General features: G+C 39.2%; 1 protein-coding gene and 1 long non-coding RNA gene across 8 annotated transcripts in view; one reads left to right on the forward strand and one right to left on the reverse strand.

Moving 5' to 3' along the window:
* Positions 1 to 18,105, forward strand: part of STRBP (spermatid perinuclear RNA binding protein) — a 136,785-nt gene extending 118,680 nt beyond the window's left edge. For 4 of the 7 annotated variants that reach the window (XM_060300462.1, XM_060300466.1, XM_060300465.2 and 1 more), the window contains exons 13-18: positions 248 to 406; positions 3,666 to 3,800; positions 4,004 to 4,144; positions 6,761 to 6,884; positions 11,146 to 11,190; positions 16,183 to 17,044. In XM_060300462.1, the coding sequence (XP_060156445.1) occupies positions 248 to 406; positions 3,666 to 3,800; positions 4,004 to 4,144; positions 6,761 to 6,884; positions 11,146 to 11,190; positions 16,183 to 16,277 (699 nt within the window). In that variant the 3' untranslated portion in view covers positions 16,278 to 17,044. The other 3 variants (XM_030858729.2, XM_030858726.2, XM_060300467.1) reach the window with 3 other exon arrangements.
* LOC132597463 (uncharacterized) lies at positions 8,510 to 17,029 on the reverse strand. The gene is made up of 3 exons (XR_009564254.1): positions 16,807 to 17,029; positions 15,430 to 15,520; positions 8,510 to 8,842 (listed from the first exon to the last, which is right to left on the reverse strand). It is a non-coding gene; the product is annotated as an uncharacterized lncRNA (long non-coding RNA).
* Positions 18,106 to 18,560: the final 455 nt, after the last annotated feature.

Here is an 18,560-nt window from a genome sequence, read left to right on the forward strand (position 1 = left end):
CATTTCTGTTTTCCGTTATTTAAACCTAAATACTCTGAGGAGGTTTCCCCCATTTTCCACGGTGACACTCTGGTAGGTAAAACTTCTTTAACCGAGGATTTATAGATTTAGCACCATCTTTCTCTTTCTGCAAGGTGTTTCACCGTTTCAAATGTTGTGGGTTTGAAACTGTTGTTCTCAATATTTCATCTGTTCTCTGTGGTGTCTGGTATTTGAATAAAACTGAATCTTAATGTAATTTGTACAGGTACTGCAGGCAATGGGATACCCAACGGGCTTTGATGCAGATATTGAATGTATGAGTTCCGATGAAAAGTCAGATAATGAAGGCAAAAATGAAACAGTGTCTTCAAACTCAAGCAATAATACTGGAAATTCTACAACTGAAACCTCCAGTACCTTAGAGGTATACTTATATATTTTTTTCCTTGGAAAAAAAGTAATGTATGTTCATTGTCAAAAATTTGAGAGGTATGGAGAAGTATAAATGAGACAATCAAAAGCATATACAAGTGTATGTATTCCAGAGGCAGTCATTATTAATATTTTGCTTTATTTATATCCAGCCTTTTTTCTATGTGTATTTTTTATGAAGGCAGTCATATTTTCATATAGTTTTACATCTTGTTTTTTCACTTAACTTTAAAAATCGCTGTAAACATAACTGTATACTGTACAACACATGGATGTATCCTAATTTAACTAGCATTTCTCCTTTGCTGGCCATGGGAGTTGCTTCCAGCATTTCAATCATAATGTATCAGGAATGTCATAATGTATCCAATCATAATGTATCAGGAATGTCAACAATAACTGAAGAGTGAAAAACAAAAAGATCTAGGGACTTCCCTGGCGGTCCAGTGGTTAGGACCCCATGCTTCCACTGCAGGGGGCCCCGGTTCCATCCCTGGTCGGGGAACTAAGATCCCACAAGCTGCTGTGCTATAAACGAATGAATGAATGAATGAATATGTGTATGCATGTATGTTTGCAAACTTAAAAAAAAATCTAATGGGGAAATTTAGAATTATTCGAAATTTGTGCTAAGCTATGGGGGTCAGTGGGGTCATCATTGAGTTGGTCCAGCCCTAAAGAGGGCGTCTGATTTAGTATGTTCCTCAGACTCTTGAGCAAGTCCTGACCTATGACGTATTGTCAGAGATAATAGAACGAGACAAAAATCCAAGTACTGAGTATACACGGCTTATTTGGGAATTCATGGGGCCCTTGCTTATTACATTCTACATAAGAAAAATTGGCTTTAAATAACCGCAGGAGCTTACATTAAATTTAAAAAAATGTCATTTGTAAGAATGAGTATCTATCAAGGACTTAGTGGACTATAATTTTTTCCCCTTTTAGTACCTGCTTACTGCTAGATGCTGCAGAAATTGTGTCCAGAGCCTTAAGATGTTCTCAGGATAGAAGGGCAAAAGATACGCTCATAATTACAATGTAATGTGATAAGCACCGTGATTGCAAAATGAATTTAATAATGTATAATCTCAAAGGAGGATGTGATTATGAAATGTACACACATGTAAAATCAAAGGGAGTAAACTGTGAGCTTGGTTTGAGATGATGAGTAGGATTTTGCTATGTGGGGAAGAGGTGGAAAGAAGGCATTCTGGGCCAAGGAATAGAAGGTATAATATCTGGAGTTGTGAAAGTAAATGTTTGAGAAGTACCAGGTAGGCCTGTATGGTGGGGACTGATGGGGCTGAGGCCTGTGGAAGCCATGCCTGACTCCTCATGTGATGCTGTGGAGGATAGAAGACATGGCCCTGGCTTTAGAGAGGACCAGTCATTCATAAGTGGTTGTCACAGGCAGGCCAAGATGGTTTGCTGGCAGTGTTGTAAATAGTAAGAGAGAAAGAGCGCATTAATTATGAGGTACAGACTGTTAAGTTCAAAGGGAATTAAGAGAGCAGCGTGGGCTAAACTAATAGCAGTTACGAGAGTATGTGGAGGTTCTGGTTGTGAATCCATCTCTGCTTTGCTTCTGTATAATCTAGTAATGGGGAGGGGAGAAAGCTCTTATTCTTCATTAAAATAGTAATAATTGATTAGAACCGCAAATATTTTTATCTTGACTCATTTTTATAAAGTGATTTCAGATTTGGAAAGCAGGGAGTGATTACCATAGTTTCAGAAGTTACTCATTACCTTTTAAAGATGGACTCCAGAAATTTGCCTTGAAATTAAAAAGATGTAGATTATTAAAAACTCTTCAAGAAGTGGTTTATTGCAAAAGACCCAGGAATGTTTATTAAAATTGTCTTTAAAAATTGTCCAGTGTTTCACTTTTATAGCATCAACCACTTATTAAATCAGTGTAGAGTATGTTAAGAGAATCTTGCTGTCCATTAGGTTTACATACATGAAAATCCTATTATATGTAATAATTCATTTTTGTTCAGCATTTCTTGAGCAATTACTGGGATAGAATTACAGACATGCTCTCTAACCTCAAAAAGTGCTCAGTCGTTGGGTCTTTCTAAAATTTTGTGGTGTTTTGTGGTTGGTTTTATTTTTGGTGCTAGCCTCTCTGTTTGAGCCTTCACACTCTTACGTGAATTACTTCTCTTCCTCACCTCTAGTCTTATCCTTATGTCAGTTCTTTCCACCACTCCTAGAGCAGTTTTCTAGTCTAATCGTGAATTTACCCAGATTTAAGTCTTTCAGTGGCTCCCTATTGTCCATGATAAAGTCGAAGCTCATTTGCATGACATTTGAAGTCCTTTATGATTTGGCTCCATCAAGAGTGTTTCTAATCTGGTTCTGCTTTCCTCTCCTCACTCGCTTAATACAGCCAAATGGAACTTCTTGCCATTTCCCAAACAAATGGTCTTTCTTTTTCTTGGGCCTTTGCATGGCTGTTTCTTCTGTCCAGAATGCCCTTCTCCTTCGTTTCCTCCTTCTCATGGTCTGGTACCTACCTTTTAAGGTCAGGTTTGCATGTCACTTCCAGGAAAACTATCCTGTTTGCCCTAGAAAATGATTCCTTGTACTATGTTTCCATAATATACATGGGCTCTATAATGTACATTGTTTTACAGTGATTAGATCAATCCCTCCTTCTGTACTCTAGCTCCTTGAGGGCCGAGAATGACTGCTTTTATTATTTTTAAATTTCAGAATTCATGGTCTGTAGCCTACTGTTTTTACTCTAGGTGCCGTTAAATCTCTTTAGAGAGACTGAGAGGTGTGTAGGCACATTTTGTTTCCGTCTCCCAAATTGAGAGTTAATTTCTTCCTAATCCTAAAGATGAAAAACAATGAATGCTCAGGTGCCATGTGAGTCTCAACTGTTCTACCTACATTGTCAGTCATTTAGAGTATTGTTCTTAGATCTTGAACACCCCAGATCAGACCCTGGAGTGCCATGTGATGGCAAGGCTACACTGCTCTTGAATACTGATCTGTTGAGACAGCCTGCTTCCATGGCAGGCTGGCCAGATGACTTACTGTGATGTTTACTGCTTGTAGAATTTCTATACCTTTAAAGATATTTTACCATTTGTATACAGAAGTGATCATGCATCCTAGCCCCTGAATGCTTTAAAGTACAATTCTTGAGCCTCTTTGTCAACGGAGACGTAGTATAATTGTATTAATAAGAAATCTAATACTCTAAAATCTTACTTGATTGAACCTCCTTTTAGGTAAGAACTCAGGGCCCTATCCTCACAGCAAGTGGCAAAAATCCTGTAATGGAGCTCAATGAAAAAAGAAGAGGTCTTAAGTATGAACTCATCTCGGAGACTGGTGGAAGCCATGACAAACGCTTTGTAATGGAGGTGTGTACCTAGATACAAGCCAACCTTATTTTTCCCCTCAAAGACATAGGATATCCTCAGCTTATATATAAAAAAGCTTTAGACTGAGTCAAATCTCATGGTGCTGTTTGACTTTTGGTGTTTTCTGTGTTGTGACACATTTAAATTAAAACTACGTAGAGGAATTGCATGGGATAATTGCAGAGTGTTGTTCTTGATTTTAGGTAGAAGTAGATGGACAGAAATTCAGAGGTGCAGGTCCAAATAAGAAAGTGGCAAAGGCAAGTGCAGCTTTAGCTGCCCTGGAGAAGCTGTTTTCTGGACCCAATGCAGCAAATAATAAGAAAAAGAAGATTATCCCTCAGGTATGAGTTAAGCATTAAACCTTTGAAAGATATTACCAGAATTAAATTTCCTTTCCTGTCTTTGTGGCACTTCAGGTTTTTCTAAAGTTACTTCTTTTTCTTGGATTTGGCAACCCTTGCTTTGGGTTTGATCATGAATAATAGAAATATGATTAGTGGTTCTCTGTTCTGTGGTCTTTTAGGCAAATTATTAAATAGAGACTATTAGCATTATTTGGGGGATTTAGGTCATTCTTGAAGAGGTAGAGTGTTGGAGGGTTGGGACTTCAATGAGATACTAGCATTTGTTTAGTTTAGGGAAGCTGCCAAGAGTATTTGGGGCTTACTCTCATCAGAGTCTGCAGGTGCTCTTCCATTTCCTTTCCAGTTTTGTCCTTTTGCATTATTTATTTTGGGTTTTCCTTTGAGGGCGTCACAGTAGAACTTGACCCTTTGTTGCTTCTGTTCATTACCGACATTGGAAATGTCAGAGCTGCTAAAGGCCCAGGATTGTAACAAGGGTTGCAGTAAGAAAAGATGGCCTCCTAATTGCACGCTTTTGAATAACAGATTCTTCTATCCATTCATTTACGTATTCAAAAATATTTTCTAGACATATACCATGTGCACGATTGTGAGGGAAAAGGAGATACGTTAACTATAAGACACATTCTCTCCCTCGTGGAGAATACTGGTATAATAATGTCTGAATATATTATGTGATAGGAACAAGTCAAGTAAAAATGTTTAGACTAATAGAAGGAAGCTTAGATTATTTAAGATTCTGTGTTAAATATGCATATGCAAAGTCCATTATAAGAGGTTAGAATAGCTCTCATTTTATAGATGAGGAAATGAGGCTTGAGCACGTTAAGATACCGCTTGTAGTAACATAGCTAATTGACGGTAAGGGTTCCCTTTGAAACCTGGTTCTTCATCTTCCAAAGACCATTGGCATGCTCCTATTGTATATTATATCCACCTTAGAAATTTGTGTTAATTTAAACTTCTTGTATTTACTATAGTAAACACTGCTTATATTCTAGAATTCAAAATATAAACAAAGAAAACGAACTTTTACTGAGATGAAATACAAATAAAGCGTTTAAATTGCAGTGGTACACATGTAGAGAGAGGATAAGTGGATTTTCTTTTTCTAAAATCTTCCTAGAATATGTTCTAAATTAGTGGAAGGATAATTGTTACCTTGTTTGTTTTGGTGTGTTTTTCTCATGCGTTACATCTTGTATATGGGTCAGTTAATTTTAGTGTTTAAAAAAGCCTGTGCTATGTGCAGATACTTACTAGGTAGTTAGGTTTGGTTCTAGGAGACATGAGCTTGCTTTGTGTGGAGTCACTCTGCTGCTGCCAGACTACTACTTTCTGACTGCATTTGACTAAGCTGTGTTTAAAAAAAAAATGCCCGCATGAAGTTCACTCATTTTTAGAAATTTTCCATACTAAAAGCTATAGAACTCACGTGTTCAATGTGCTTGACAGCCAAGAAGCAGTCTATTTTGGTTGGATTTTTTTCAGCCAAAAGGAAAAAATGGCTGTTCTCTGTGCACGATACATTCGACCTTGAAACTGTCTTCTACCCAGTTACAGAGGCTATCCTAGGATTTTTTCAGTGAGAGATAAATGTGTATATGCACTGACTATTTAAGCTGTCTGAGATGCTGTTGACTTGATCGTACAATGCCTTTGAGGCTCTGCACCTCCTTCCCTGCAGCTTGGTTATAGCAGGGAGTATTAGCAGTTTTATGAGCTTGAGTTTTTATAGCATCTTTATATTAAAAAGTAAATATAATATGTAATTTAAAACTAGATATTTTCTTATTTCTTAAATTTTCAGTTTTGGAAAAGAATGTTCTAGCAGCCCTGTGTACCGTTACTCTTTGTCCTTATCTGTTCTACTTTTCAGAGCTTTGTATCTATTTTCTCAGTTGCTCTTTCTACTCTGAAGTAAGGAAAACAAAATGGGTATCATAATTGTCATTTTGCAATTATTGGGGAGACTCCCATAGAGATTATGTGACTTTACCAGAGTCCCATAGCATTTTAGGGCAAGAAGAGACTTCAGAGGTGATTCACACACACACACACATACACACAGAATTGCATGACCTTCCTGAGGTCTCAGTTACTTACATCAGGAACTGGCATCCACACCTTTGGTCTTCCTGTCTTAGTTCCTTTTTTTTTTTTTTTTTTTTAAACCCCATTCAGGTTCACAGCTAACTCCAGGTGGTTTGTTGTGCTATTTTTTTGTTTGCTGGGGGAGAATTCAGTAAATTTTGAACCTAGGTATCAAGTGTCTGTAATTGCTTTAGTCAGGCCTAAAATGACTTTGGATGTAATTTGACTGCTGAAATTTGTGTGCAGAAAACGAACTCTTTCTGGGTAACCCTCAAGTGAAAGGAAGAATTTATTTGCATACTTCTGTGTGCCAGCTCTTCTCCAGAACAACTCTGTAAGATAGATGTCATTTTCATTTTACAGATTATAAACTGAAGGTTCAAGGTCATAGACGACTAATCTCATGTACAGGCTCAAGTTTCTCATAGAGGTTATACATTACAAAGTTGATGAGATGATCTTATTTCTCTCAGTAATGAAATGTGTTATTTTTAACAGGCAAAGGGTGTTGTGAATACAGCTGTGTCCGCAGCAGTCCAAGCTGTTCGGGGCAGAGGAAGAGGAACTCTAACAAGGGGAGCTTTTGTTGGGGCCACAGCTGCTCCTGGCTACATAGCTCCAGGTACAGTGCACCCTGGGAGACATCTGCCTCCTTTTCTGGGCCAGAGTTCCAAGAACAGCCTCTCCTTTATTTTCCAGTGTTATACAGGGTTTCTGGAAACATAATATGGGTATAGGATGGGTGTGCACCGAATTTCAAAAGAAGAGAATCTACAGAATGTTACAGGTTTTCTCCTGGAATCTGCTGAGTGACTAGAGGCTTTCTGGAGGGAGGTGACAGATGAGGAGTATTGCGCTTGGTTGAGGGGACATATTTTGACAATGAGATATGAGCTCAAAGATATTCCACAGATTGGGAGTTTGGATACCTGAGCAGAGTGTATTCGGTGGGGACATAGATGACAGATTGGGTATCACAGGTGAGAAAAATGGCTGGTAAGAGCTACTTAATTGGGGTGAAGCCTGGCGATGTTAGCATTTCTTTAACTCTATGTTGGGGAACCATCAGGGGCTAAAGAAGTACAAAAAGAGGAAAGGGGGAACTTACTTATCTAGAGCTGAGTATACACTAGATACTTTCATATAAATGATTTCACTTAATTGTTTTTAATCTTCACAGTGTTTCCTCAAGTAGAAATATTTTCCATTTTTCTGGGTGAGGAAACTAAGTTTTAGGGAGGTAAGGCAACTAGCTCAGTGTGAGACGTCTTGTAAACAGCAGAGCAAAGATTTGAATGTCGGTGTTTCTAATTCCAAAGTTTATATTCTTTCCATTTCACCACATGGCTTGAGGAAGATGGGAAAAGATGTGCTCTGCTTGCCTTCTCTTCTGATCCTTGTATCATCTCAGCAGTAGCTGTACCTCTGTCTCATGAAAATCAAATTCTCTGTAATATTGCAAGTATGGAACTTTGAACTTGACAACTAAACCACTAGTAGTTGTTGATCAAGATGAAATGGTCATAAAGATTGGGTCTTATCCTGTCATTATTTTTTTGCATAACACTCTTAAGAAGTTCACTTAGGTTGTGGTTTTTTTTTTTTTTTCTAAGAAAGACTTAGAATAGGCTTTTTGGGAAGTTCTGTGGATGATGTAGCTTTGGAATTAAGCTTCTAGAAGTTGATCCCAGTAGGGGCATAGCTCAAAGATGTGTCATATAAACAATGTGTACTCTTATTCAAATATTGTGTGCCTGCTTTGACACACAGCAGACATGGATTTTGTTCTCCTGCAGTGTTTGGTCTAAAGGTGAGACACACTAATGGGCTACTCACGACTGACTGAGTTGCTGTGATGAAGGAGAGGGGCATGATGCTGTGAGGGAACGTGACAGAGAAACCTGGTCTAGTCTGTTGGGGACTCAAAGGTTTCCCTGAAGATGTGACACTTGAACTGAGCTTTGAAGAATGAGTAGGGGTTAACTCAGAGAAGATTGGGACAGAAGAACACCTCACACAGAGGGAATAGCACATCAGCACCCTATGGTGCTGGTAGGAGGGAACTTGGCTCATTTGAAGAATTAGGAGGAGGCCAACATGTCTGTAGTGTGGAGAGCACTGGGTGTGGGTGAAGGGGGAGGGGGTGGGGGGAATTTGGGCTAAAGTGGGTGCTCAGTCCTGTCCTGGAGGCTGTGGTTTGGATTTTGGTCTTAGCACCTAAGTACGGGGGACGTCGTGAAGGGTTCTAAGAGGAGTAAGGAGATAAGACTTTCAGACTTTATTTGTAAAGATCACTCTCTGTAGCATGAAGAATGGCTTGTAAGGATAGAAGTCGGCATGCCAAGACAAAGTAGAAGGTTTTTGTAAGCTCAGAGACTAGACTAGAGGCCGTGGAGGGATCTCCAGGGGGTGTAGGGAAGTAGATGGGGGTCATGAAGTGAGCAGATGGAAGAACTTCAGAAGCAGAATTGATGGATTGAATGTGGAGAACGAAACAGAGTGAGGTTTCAGGTCCCTCCCAGGATCTTATGCTGGAGGAAGTAGGTTGGATGGCGGCACCATTGAAGGAGACAGAGAGCGCTGAAAGACAGTGTAAGAGGGTGGTTACAGTTTGGTATTTTTTGTGTGTCCAAAATTAAGACATTTTTCTGTGCATCTCACTATTTCTATGGAAATTTATTTATTTATTTATTTTTGCCTCATTTCATGTCTTATTTAAAGGAAGCAGCTTTCATTAAACAGTAGCAGGCAGGTTACTGAGGTGAACTCTCTTGCCTTTGGTGACGTGCTCGTCCAGTTTTGTCCAGCTGCTGGGCCATGGGACGTTTCCCTCACGCCCGAGGGGTCAGCAGCCATCAGCTAGTGGCAGTGATTGTGAGAGGAATCCTGCTGTCTGCCTCTCTGCTCTGTAGTAGCTTCTCTCTTACATCATTGCACTGACCTCTGTGAAAGGCCTGTCTTCTGAAGCTTTTAAAAAGGAAGTTCTTTTATAGCCTAGAGAAGATTCAGATTAGGTCAGTTTGGATTATGAATAGGCTATATGCCATTTGCAGAGTGTATTTTGTGCAGCAGGGAGTGTAGTAAGTATTTTTACATATGTTATTTAATTACATTCCTCTGCCATCAGTTTCTGCAGAAGACTGAGGCTCAGAGAGGTTAAATAGCAGGTGCAATTCAGAGTCACCTTAGTGAGATGTGAAGTCAGGATTAGAACCCCAGTGGCCTCATTAGTGGCCAGCTTAGTTGTTATAGTTTCATCTCTTTAAGGAGGTTTTAGTAAAACGTTTGAAACTGTAGCCTTAGCCAACCAGCTACCTTTTCCTGGAATAGATTTGATATACAGCCTTCTTTTTTAAGCATTAATCTTTTTTTTTTTTTTTTGGCTTCTGATACTTTTCCTACTGTATATTTCCTACTGCTTATTTCAGCTGCCTTGTGTCCTCTTGAAATATATGATTTAGTGAGCACTAAAGACTAAGTTGTACAACCCGCAGTTTTATATGACTTAAGTATAGACTAAAAAGTGAAAAACTTTATCTCTAAGAAAATGTTTCAGTTAGTCCCCAAAAGCAATTTACTTATTCAACATATATTTGAATGTTTTATCTCAAACAAGAGATTTAGATGTGAGCATTCAAAGATGACCAACACTTAGCGTCTGCCCCTGTGAATGCTCGGGGTCACATGGGGTAGGAACAGACACTTGAGAAAGTACCGTGTGATATGATGCAAGCTGTGACATGGGGTGGGCAAAGTGAATGGCAAGCCTGGGGGACTTTACAGAGGAGGTGATAGATACCTAAAGGATGAGTTGCAGTTGGTCAGCTAGAGAAGAAGGAAAAAAAAAATCATTCTAGCGGCAGAAATGATTATAGAAAAAGGGGCTGTAAAGTAAAAAAGCTTGATTTGTTTTGGGTACAATGTGAAGGGCCCATGTAGATTTTGTGCCCTTGTTCTATTTTAGAAACCAGTTTTTCCTAGAGATTTACCCAAGTGATTTAGTAGTTATATGTTTTAAAGTCATTTTACTGAAAGATTAAAGATTGTCATTTCTATTAACGTAGTATTTCTAATCCCTTTAAAACTATAAAGTAGCTTGGAGGGTTTCCCATTTTATAGATGAAAGTGGCAACTCAGAGGTTACATATCTAAGGACATATAAGAAACTAGTGCCAGAACTAAATGGTTCAAAAACTTTTGTGTTCTTTGTACTTTATTGATAATACGAGCCTTCTTCATAGGCACCAGATGCTAATGGCAATTTTAACAACATTTACTGAGAGACCCTGTGCTGGGGCCCAGAATTCGGATTTCAACAAGACATGGACCTTGCCCTCGAGCCCACAGCCTGATCTGTGCGCCCTCTTCAGTGGCAGTTGAGGCTTTAGCCTGCTCTGTCACTGCTTTCTGAAAAAAAGACTTGGAAATTCCTATTTTCCAACTGTGAGAAATTGGTAACTTGAGTGGTTCTGAGTATTCTTCTGTTGGACAAATTAAATGTGTGAGTGGTTACTAGATGCCAGGCATTCTGCTAGGTTCAAGTGTTGCAAAGATGTATCAGACTTGAGTCTCTGCCATTCTAGGGGGAACACAGACAAAGGGTCGATAATTATAATACAATGTGGTAAGTGTAGTGAGAAAGAAACAGGATATTCTGGTAGGTCAGGAGAGCTTGGTAGGCCGTAGTAAAAAGCTTCCACTCTGCATAGGCATGGAGGAATCTCGGTGGACTCGGGCCATTCTGGGAAGGGTTCTGGTTGAGCCAGCACCTGGAAGGAGCCCTTGGGGCCCAAGGCGCCGGGCCGGGTGGTCCTTGTGAATCGGGCTGGCGCTGACTCTGCCCTTTTTCCTGGACTGATGTGCTTTCTCCTTCTTTGCACCAGGCTATGGAACACCATATGGTTACAGCACAGCTGCCCCTGCCTATGGTATGTACACCGTCTTACTGATTTCTCCTCTTAAGCCACTCTGCACAGCAGTCCAAAGCGCAGTTTGTATCTAGGGTTTCTTTAAATGAATTGGAGGATCTCAGACCTACTTATTCTAGTGACCCAACTTAAATTCCCGTTGAAAATGCCACAACCTTGTGGTTCTTGGTTTGGTTGGAGTTGCTCTTCTCTCTGCTTTGCCTGATTGAAGGACTGCTTGTTCTAATTGCCTGTTTCTGACCATATTGAAATTAAATATTTTAAGTAGTTCTTCTTACAGCCAACTTACACTCCATTCAAAGGCTACTGAAGGGCCATACTCAGTTTCTAGCTTGGCTGCCTGCCAGTTATAGAGCTACATTTAAGTTTCTGGTTTGTGAACTCTAGGTGATTTGAGTTAGAGATAGGAAGTGCTCACTTCAAATTCATAGCTGTCATCCTTTTTCATGAATTTTTCTGTAGAGGTGTAGTGAACAGGTCCTAGAGGGTGATGAGGGGGTATCTGCAGCAGTTACTGAAGTGCCTACTGCAGAAGGTCTGTGTAGTACAGTGAGAAAATCATAGGAATAGCTCCTCTCCCTCCAAAAATAAAAAACAAAGGCAGATGCGGAAATGAACCTCAGTGGCCCTTTGGATAACTTTTGAATGAGGTTTATGTGGCAATGGAGGCAGTAGGTTTGGAGTCAGTGATATGCTCTCTTAGGCATTTTTCCTAACTCGGGTGCTGTGTGGTATAGAGTTGGCCATCTATAGGATGTTTGTCGTTGAGAGAAAAAAGAGCGCGAGTGTGTGTGCACACATGTGAGAGAATGCATGTGAGTGTAAGAGTGGGCGGGTGCACACGTGTGTGTGCAGCAGTGCGACCCCAGGCTGGGTGTGTGTGCACACAGAAGAGAAGGCCCTGGACTGTGTTGCTACTTGTGGCGTTAGTCCTCCACATGAGCCTCAGACCTTCCATTATGCTTTTTCTCTTCATGCATCAGCTTTCCCATTTTTGTTTGGATGAAAATTATGGGTCTTTAAGACACTGCTAAACTGAAGCTTCATCTGATTTCCTAGCTGTAGAAATAAGTAGAAAGTGAACAGTTTGACCGCTTTCCCCATTAAGATAGATAATTTACATCCTGGAAAGATGTGGAGAAGCTGGAAGGCTCAGACGTTTGGGGTGAGTTTCCTCTAAGGCTGAGAGCAGAGTCTGGAGTTTCTTCCTTAACTGAATGTCTCCACTGACACATTCAGGATTGGCCAGGGCCTCCCCATCCAAGAATATGCTATCACTTAGAGTTCCTTCTGAATTCAGGCTCTCTAGCTCCTTTTGATTTGGCAATTTGCTTTTACCATTCAGCCAACTTCTGGATACCCTGACCACCTCATCCTTCCTGTGAATTAGGTCTGGTCAGTTTATCCAAATACATTTTGACTCACTAGACTCATTGTAATATGTCTTGTGTGAGAGCCAAAGCGTCTGCCTCCTAGGGCAGGTCCTGAAGTCCGTGTCTTTCTTTTAGACATAGTAAGTCCCATGTTCTTTAGTACAGGTTTGCTACAGCTTAATTTTTTTCTTTAAAACACTTGTATATCTAGGCTCTAAGGCACATTCACGTTTTTCCTGTCTTTTTAGTTTTTCTCTCTTGTTCTTCCCTCTCTAACATTATGCTCTCACCCCACGGCCTCTGAGCCCCCCTTCAGAAGGCTCCCATGCGCCATATAACTGACTTCCAAAGCTGGTGAAATGTAATGCCCCCATTTTTCACATAAAAGATTTGGTTTTTAAATGTTACTGTGATGCCAACCTACTAAAACGATGCTTTCTTTTGGCTGTAAGGTAAATATGTCTTTTGGCCTTTGTAAAGCTGTTGCATGTGGGGTAACTTCCCTCTGATCATCTGGTGCCCTCGAGTACCTGCTGTTGCTGCTTTGTGATTTCTCCAGAGCTTAAATATTAGAATAGAAATAAGGATCAGATTTCAAATCATGCTTGAGTATGCAGAAGTTTGTGAGGCCACAAGAACTCATTAATTACAAAATTAAGCAAGTAATTAATCTTTCCAGATTTGCCATGCCAATATTGGCAGTAGCCAAGGTAAACACCTGGTCACGGCTCCAGTTGGAACTGTCTTTCTGGGGATCTGAGGCCTGCACAGAAAGCTGTGCTGTGAATCTTGACCGTCCCTGTTTCTCCTGTAATATGTGATGTGCCAAATTGAGAGTCACTTCAGAATATTAATCAATAGCATTGCTTTTGAGCTTTATAATTCATGACAGTTCACTCAGATGAAATCCCTTTTTGAATATCCTTCTTCCTATGATGTAGCCATCTTAATTTTGAGTGGAAAATATTAAGAGTAACTTCAAAGTTTGTGGGCCTCTTCCATAATGGTACATGTTGACTGACTAATCTGGAAAAGGTTAATGATAATTACTGTAAGATTCTTTTTTTTTTTAACCTGAAATTTTTATTGGATTATTAAACTTATTTGGAGTCCTCTCCGTTTCTTTTCTCTGTAGGTTTACCCAAGAGAATGGTTCTGTTACCCGTTATGAAATTCCCAACATATCCTGTTCCCCACTACTCATTCTTTTAGCAAATGACAGAAGCTAATTCCTATTGAACAATACAGTACATACAGAATGTTAGAGAAAAAGCCTTTTTATCCTGCTTTCTTTGAACACATACTTGATCAAAATTATTTGTAAAGAACATCTTTCCTACTTTTTGATTTTAACAAACGCAAATTTAGTTCTCTAAAACTTGAAAACAAACAAACAAAAAGAAACTAGTTCTGTGAAACGGTACCTCATTTCCGGAAAATAACTTATACCAGCCCTTCTGTTCTAGGGAAATAAGTCTAGCAGTTCAAAGTTTAAGTTTTAAGAGGAGTATCAGATTATGTAAAATTAAATTCGTGAAGGATGTATAGAGTCTCAAACACTGATCACAAATAAACTGCTTTGTTGTAACACAGAGTACTGCCTGGTTCCTGATGCAGTCACTGATGCTTAGCTGATTGATATGTATTTGCCCCAGGGCACGTTAATTCGGGCTGTAGTTATTTTTTTTTAATACAATAGAGACTTTTCATTTAAACTTTAACTTTGTAAATATTGAAGTGTGTAATTAAAGCCAATAAAATATGGGTTTGAATATTGTTTTAGCTTATTATTTTTGATATGTTTTGGTATCAAATTATAAAGAATTGAAAACTAATAATAACTTAGCCCTAGAAACCCATTCATTTGTAACCAAACTGATAAAACAAAGCAAAGGCGATTGTTAGTTTGAGCCACAGTCTATTTACTTTGTAAGCCCTTTGTACTCCTGCTGTACGAGGGCATCCCCATGATAAAGGTTTACTCTGTTATCTGAGCATTGCTTATTAAAATGATGGCACTACCCAGAGATGGGGAAGGAGGAATGTGATTATTTTAGTTTCCGAATTTCCAAGTTTTAAAAAATAATAAATTAATTGATCAATCACCCTCTCTTGTTCTTGTGGCCTTCTTCACTCTGTAAGATACTGTGTTCACTCCCTGGCTTTTTTCATGCAGAGAGAAGATTAGCGATTTTTCTGGGATTCTTTGAAGGGTCTCTTATCCTCTTCAATTACATCAGAATCTAAAGCAGCAACAGGGTCCCCATAAAAACTTGCTCTTCGATTGTCCCAGTTCTTGTTGAGTGCTGCTGTGAAAAGTGACAGGTTTCAGCCATGGGTCAGCATTTATTTTTTAAGACACCTGATTAAGCTGGTGAAAAATGATCAGTTGGTAACATTGTGTTGTTCTGTAAAGGGTGCAGACCTAAGTCTTCCACTTGCATTCTCACCTTGTTTGGAAGCCTATGATGTTACTAGAAGGTAATGGTTTTATTAAGGTACTCGCCCCCATGAAGGCAACAGTGTGGTCCCATGTTGATATTTACAAGTTCTGTGTCTTAAAAATGTCTGTTTTTAGTATGAATTAGCTTTCCTCGTCTTTCTTCATTTCTGGTTTTTGGAGCTGAACAGTACCCGTCGCTGAGAATGGGCTTCACAAAATACGGCAAATTTATGTACCAGATTTCTTTGGGACCGCTAAATGAGAATGAAACAGATCGTTTAAAACAAATGTTAGTGTTACTTATCAGAAATAAAATTTTTACACCATGCTTGTTACTGCTGCTCCTTGACCTTTTGTCTTTATTAGTGGTGGGTGATACTTTAATAAAACCTCATCACTTGCTGGAAGTAGCTGTGAACTTACCATTCTCATCCTGTGCATTAGTGGCTAGACGTACACAAGAGGGCCCATCTCAGCTGGGAGTTTTCATGTTTCATTGATTCGTTTTGCTGACCTATGGATGAAACAGAGCCATCACTGAGAAGAAAAAGCATGGCTGGTAGTGTCCATTTTTTATTAATTAAATATTTACAAACAGTCCTCTTTGTTTTTGGAATACTATTAATTGGCAGCTGCAGCTGTATTGTTATTTGAAATTGATTGTCAAATTTGCATTCCAAGTTGGAATCTCTTTGGAGATTTCTCTTTAGAAAATTCTTTTGAAGTAGCTGACTCAGCTTCATAACTCAACCCTTCTATACTGGTGAAAATGGAGCTGTGCTGTTTTCCAACATGATGGCAGTCATTTCAAATGGTTTCTACCAAGTCTTTTTTTTTTTTTTTTTTTTTGTTGTTGTTTGTTGGAAGTTACTAACCATGTTGTAAACCTGCCCAGTTGCTGCAAACTTTTACATTTCTCTGCTTTACTTAAAATAATTGAGCTGTCAGTCCTTTGTTAGAAGTGGTAACCATGCAAGTTCAACTGTTTAAATCTTGTAATGAATTAAGTGTCCTCCCCCTACCCCCACCCCCTTTACCCTTCCCACCCCTTCATTTTGTAATGAAAATTCCACTTACAGCTGAAAGAGCAGAGAAATATAAATGAAGCTTTTGGCTTCACCAAATTCTGTGAAATTAACATAAAGTTTTGCTTCTCTGCTCTTTTCTCCACTGTAGGTGGTTTTTTCATTGACAGCCCCTATTGCCAGCCTCTGAGCGTCGCACCATTTATTATTCACTTGGGCCCTCAAGATTTCTTCTCTGACTTCTAGAACCATCAGGTTGTCTGGCTTGAAATGGCAATTTCTATGTCTTAGTCTTAAGAGCAATGTGACCCCCTGAGGCTTTCCAGCTTTCAGACACAGCACTCTGACACCTCCTTTTGGAAAGCAGTGAATGAGCATTTTAAAGAAGAGCAATACTTTATTCAGAGCCACGGTGTCTGTTTGAAAACTTTTCCTTTGGAAACCTAGCAATATCTGGATATACTTAGCCCCTCCTAGCCTAGTCTCTCGTCGGGGAGTCTACAAACCAATGTAGAACTTAGAATTAGTGTATGAGCTGTGCTATCTTCTGACAGTTTTTAAACTTTTTTAGCACATAAACTGAATAGTTGCATTCCTGACTGCGTCAGTTAGCGCTATTATAATTCCTCAGACATAGGGGTCCTCCTTGAAGCCATATTCTTTGCATGGGGGCTGGCACCCAGCCAGGGAGGTGGCCTGCAGCCATGTTTCTTGAGGCTGTGGGAGCACCCCATCTCTTGTGCAAGGTAATTGGTCCAGTAGATTCCCAACATACCTCATGCTGACTAGATGCAGTGCATGGTGCGGGGAAGCCAGGGCTCCTGGAGTCGTTTGTAGTCTCTCTCAAATTGTTAACCTGGGGAACAAACCACTGATAGATTTTGCTGGTATTAGCCTTTTCTTCTTTTTTAAAATTTGGGTGAATGTTTGAAAATCATGAATCAGTCATTCACCATTATTAATTGAAGAGCTGGGAATACCTCGTTAATGTATTTTTAAAACTGGTGTTGGATCCTCTGTGTATTTCAGGTTAATACTTTTAAGCAGTTTTCAGCACGTTTATCTCACTTTATTCTCGTTCTCCTTGGACCTTCGTAGCCATATCACTTGTATAAAATAGGCTGAGATATAGTGACTGTAAGCTGTGGTCTCAGTATACAAAGGTAAGCGCTTTTATTTTCTGATTAAAGAGAAAATTAAAAATCGATGAACACAACATGCATATATGACAATCATATATGATGTATTTGATCTCTTAGGTCTTATCTCATCACATTACTTTAACATTTTTAATGATCTAAATGTGAAATAGTTATTTTCAGCATTTTGTTTTTAATACCCTTATAATTACTTTCTCTTTGAGAGACATTTCACTTTTGAGTTAAGTGTGTGTATGTGTATAGAAACTTATAACGTATATGCGAATTACACACACTTACCTGTTTAAATAAAAGAATTTGGTGGTGGGAAGTGTTCACCTAAGAAGATTTTTACGTCAGGGCAAAAAGTGCTGGAATTTCATAAGCAGCAAGGTTGGTAACAGTGCCGGTAGGACCCATCTATATGTAGCTGTTACATAAGCTGAGGATCCAAGTGCCAATTTCTCAAGGAGAGAGACTTCTCTGAGAAATGAGTATCTCTGATCTGTGTTGTATGCCCTAATACAACAGCAGCAAGAAGCCATAAAAAAAAAAGCAATAGCAAGTGAAAAAAACCAAACTATTAAGGTAACTATGGAAAAATGTAAAATTGACTGAGTTAAGCTAAGTATTTGCAGAATCAATTACGGCAAGACTCAGAATGGCAAATGCCTGGTGTGCAGAGGCCGGCAGATGTAGGCAATTCGTCTCTCTTTCCAGATTAGACATGATTTATCTCCCACCTGATTCAGCCGTCATGGAGTTCATTTAAAAGATGTGAGGGTCAGGCCAAATATTTTTAAAAGGATTTGCTTCTTCGTTACGTGTATTCATTCCATAAATGCATTTCATATGTGTCAGATGTTCTGTGCTAAGGTTGTACTTGATATATATATATAGATAGATAGATTGATTAAAATGAAGTTTATGTTTTATATTTGTCTCTAAGTAGTAGTTTTCTTTTTATTGCTAACTTTGAAGGTTGCTGGAACAACTTTTTTCCCATACAGAATCTGTATGTACATTGAATGTGGCTTCGGCATCTATAAAAGGCTGAGTGAGGTCTAGTTGACTAGTACCAAGTACATTCCAGTCCTGATCAAACAGCCAAGTGCCCCTTACGGGACAGGTTCTTCTCTAGCAAAACAGGCTCCGCCCAGTGGAAACCTTTTAAGTCGGAGAGTCTCCTTGGTGGAATTGGGCCTATTGTAAATATCCTAGGTTGGGAGCCAAATAATGCATTAGCAGTGTCAGAAGATAATTTACTTAGTTAATAGTTTATTTATAAATTATTTAATAATATGGGCCCCCTGACATCACTGAAAATGGGCATCATTTGGAAATTCACTCATTTTAAATTTCCCTGGCAGTTTTGAGAGCCTGAAACCAA

This window comes from Globicephala melas, chromosome 6, assembly GCF_963455315.2.
Source record: "Globicephala melas chromosome 6, mGloMel1.2, whole genome shotgun sequence".
NCBI lineage: Eukaryota > Metazoa > Chordata > Mammalia > Artiodactyla > Delphinidae > Globicephala > Globicephala melas.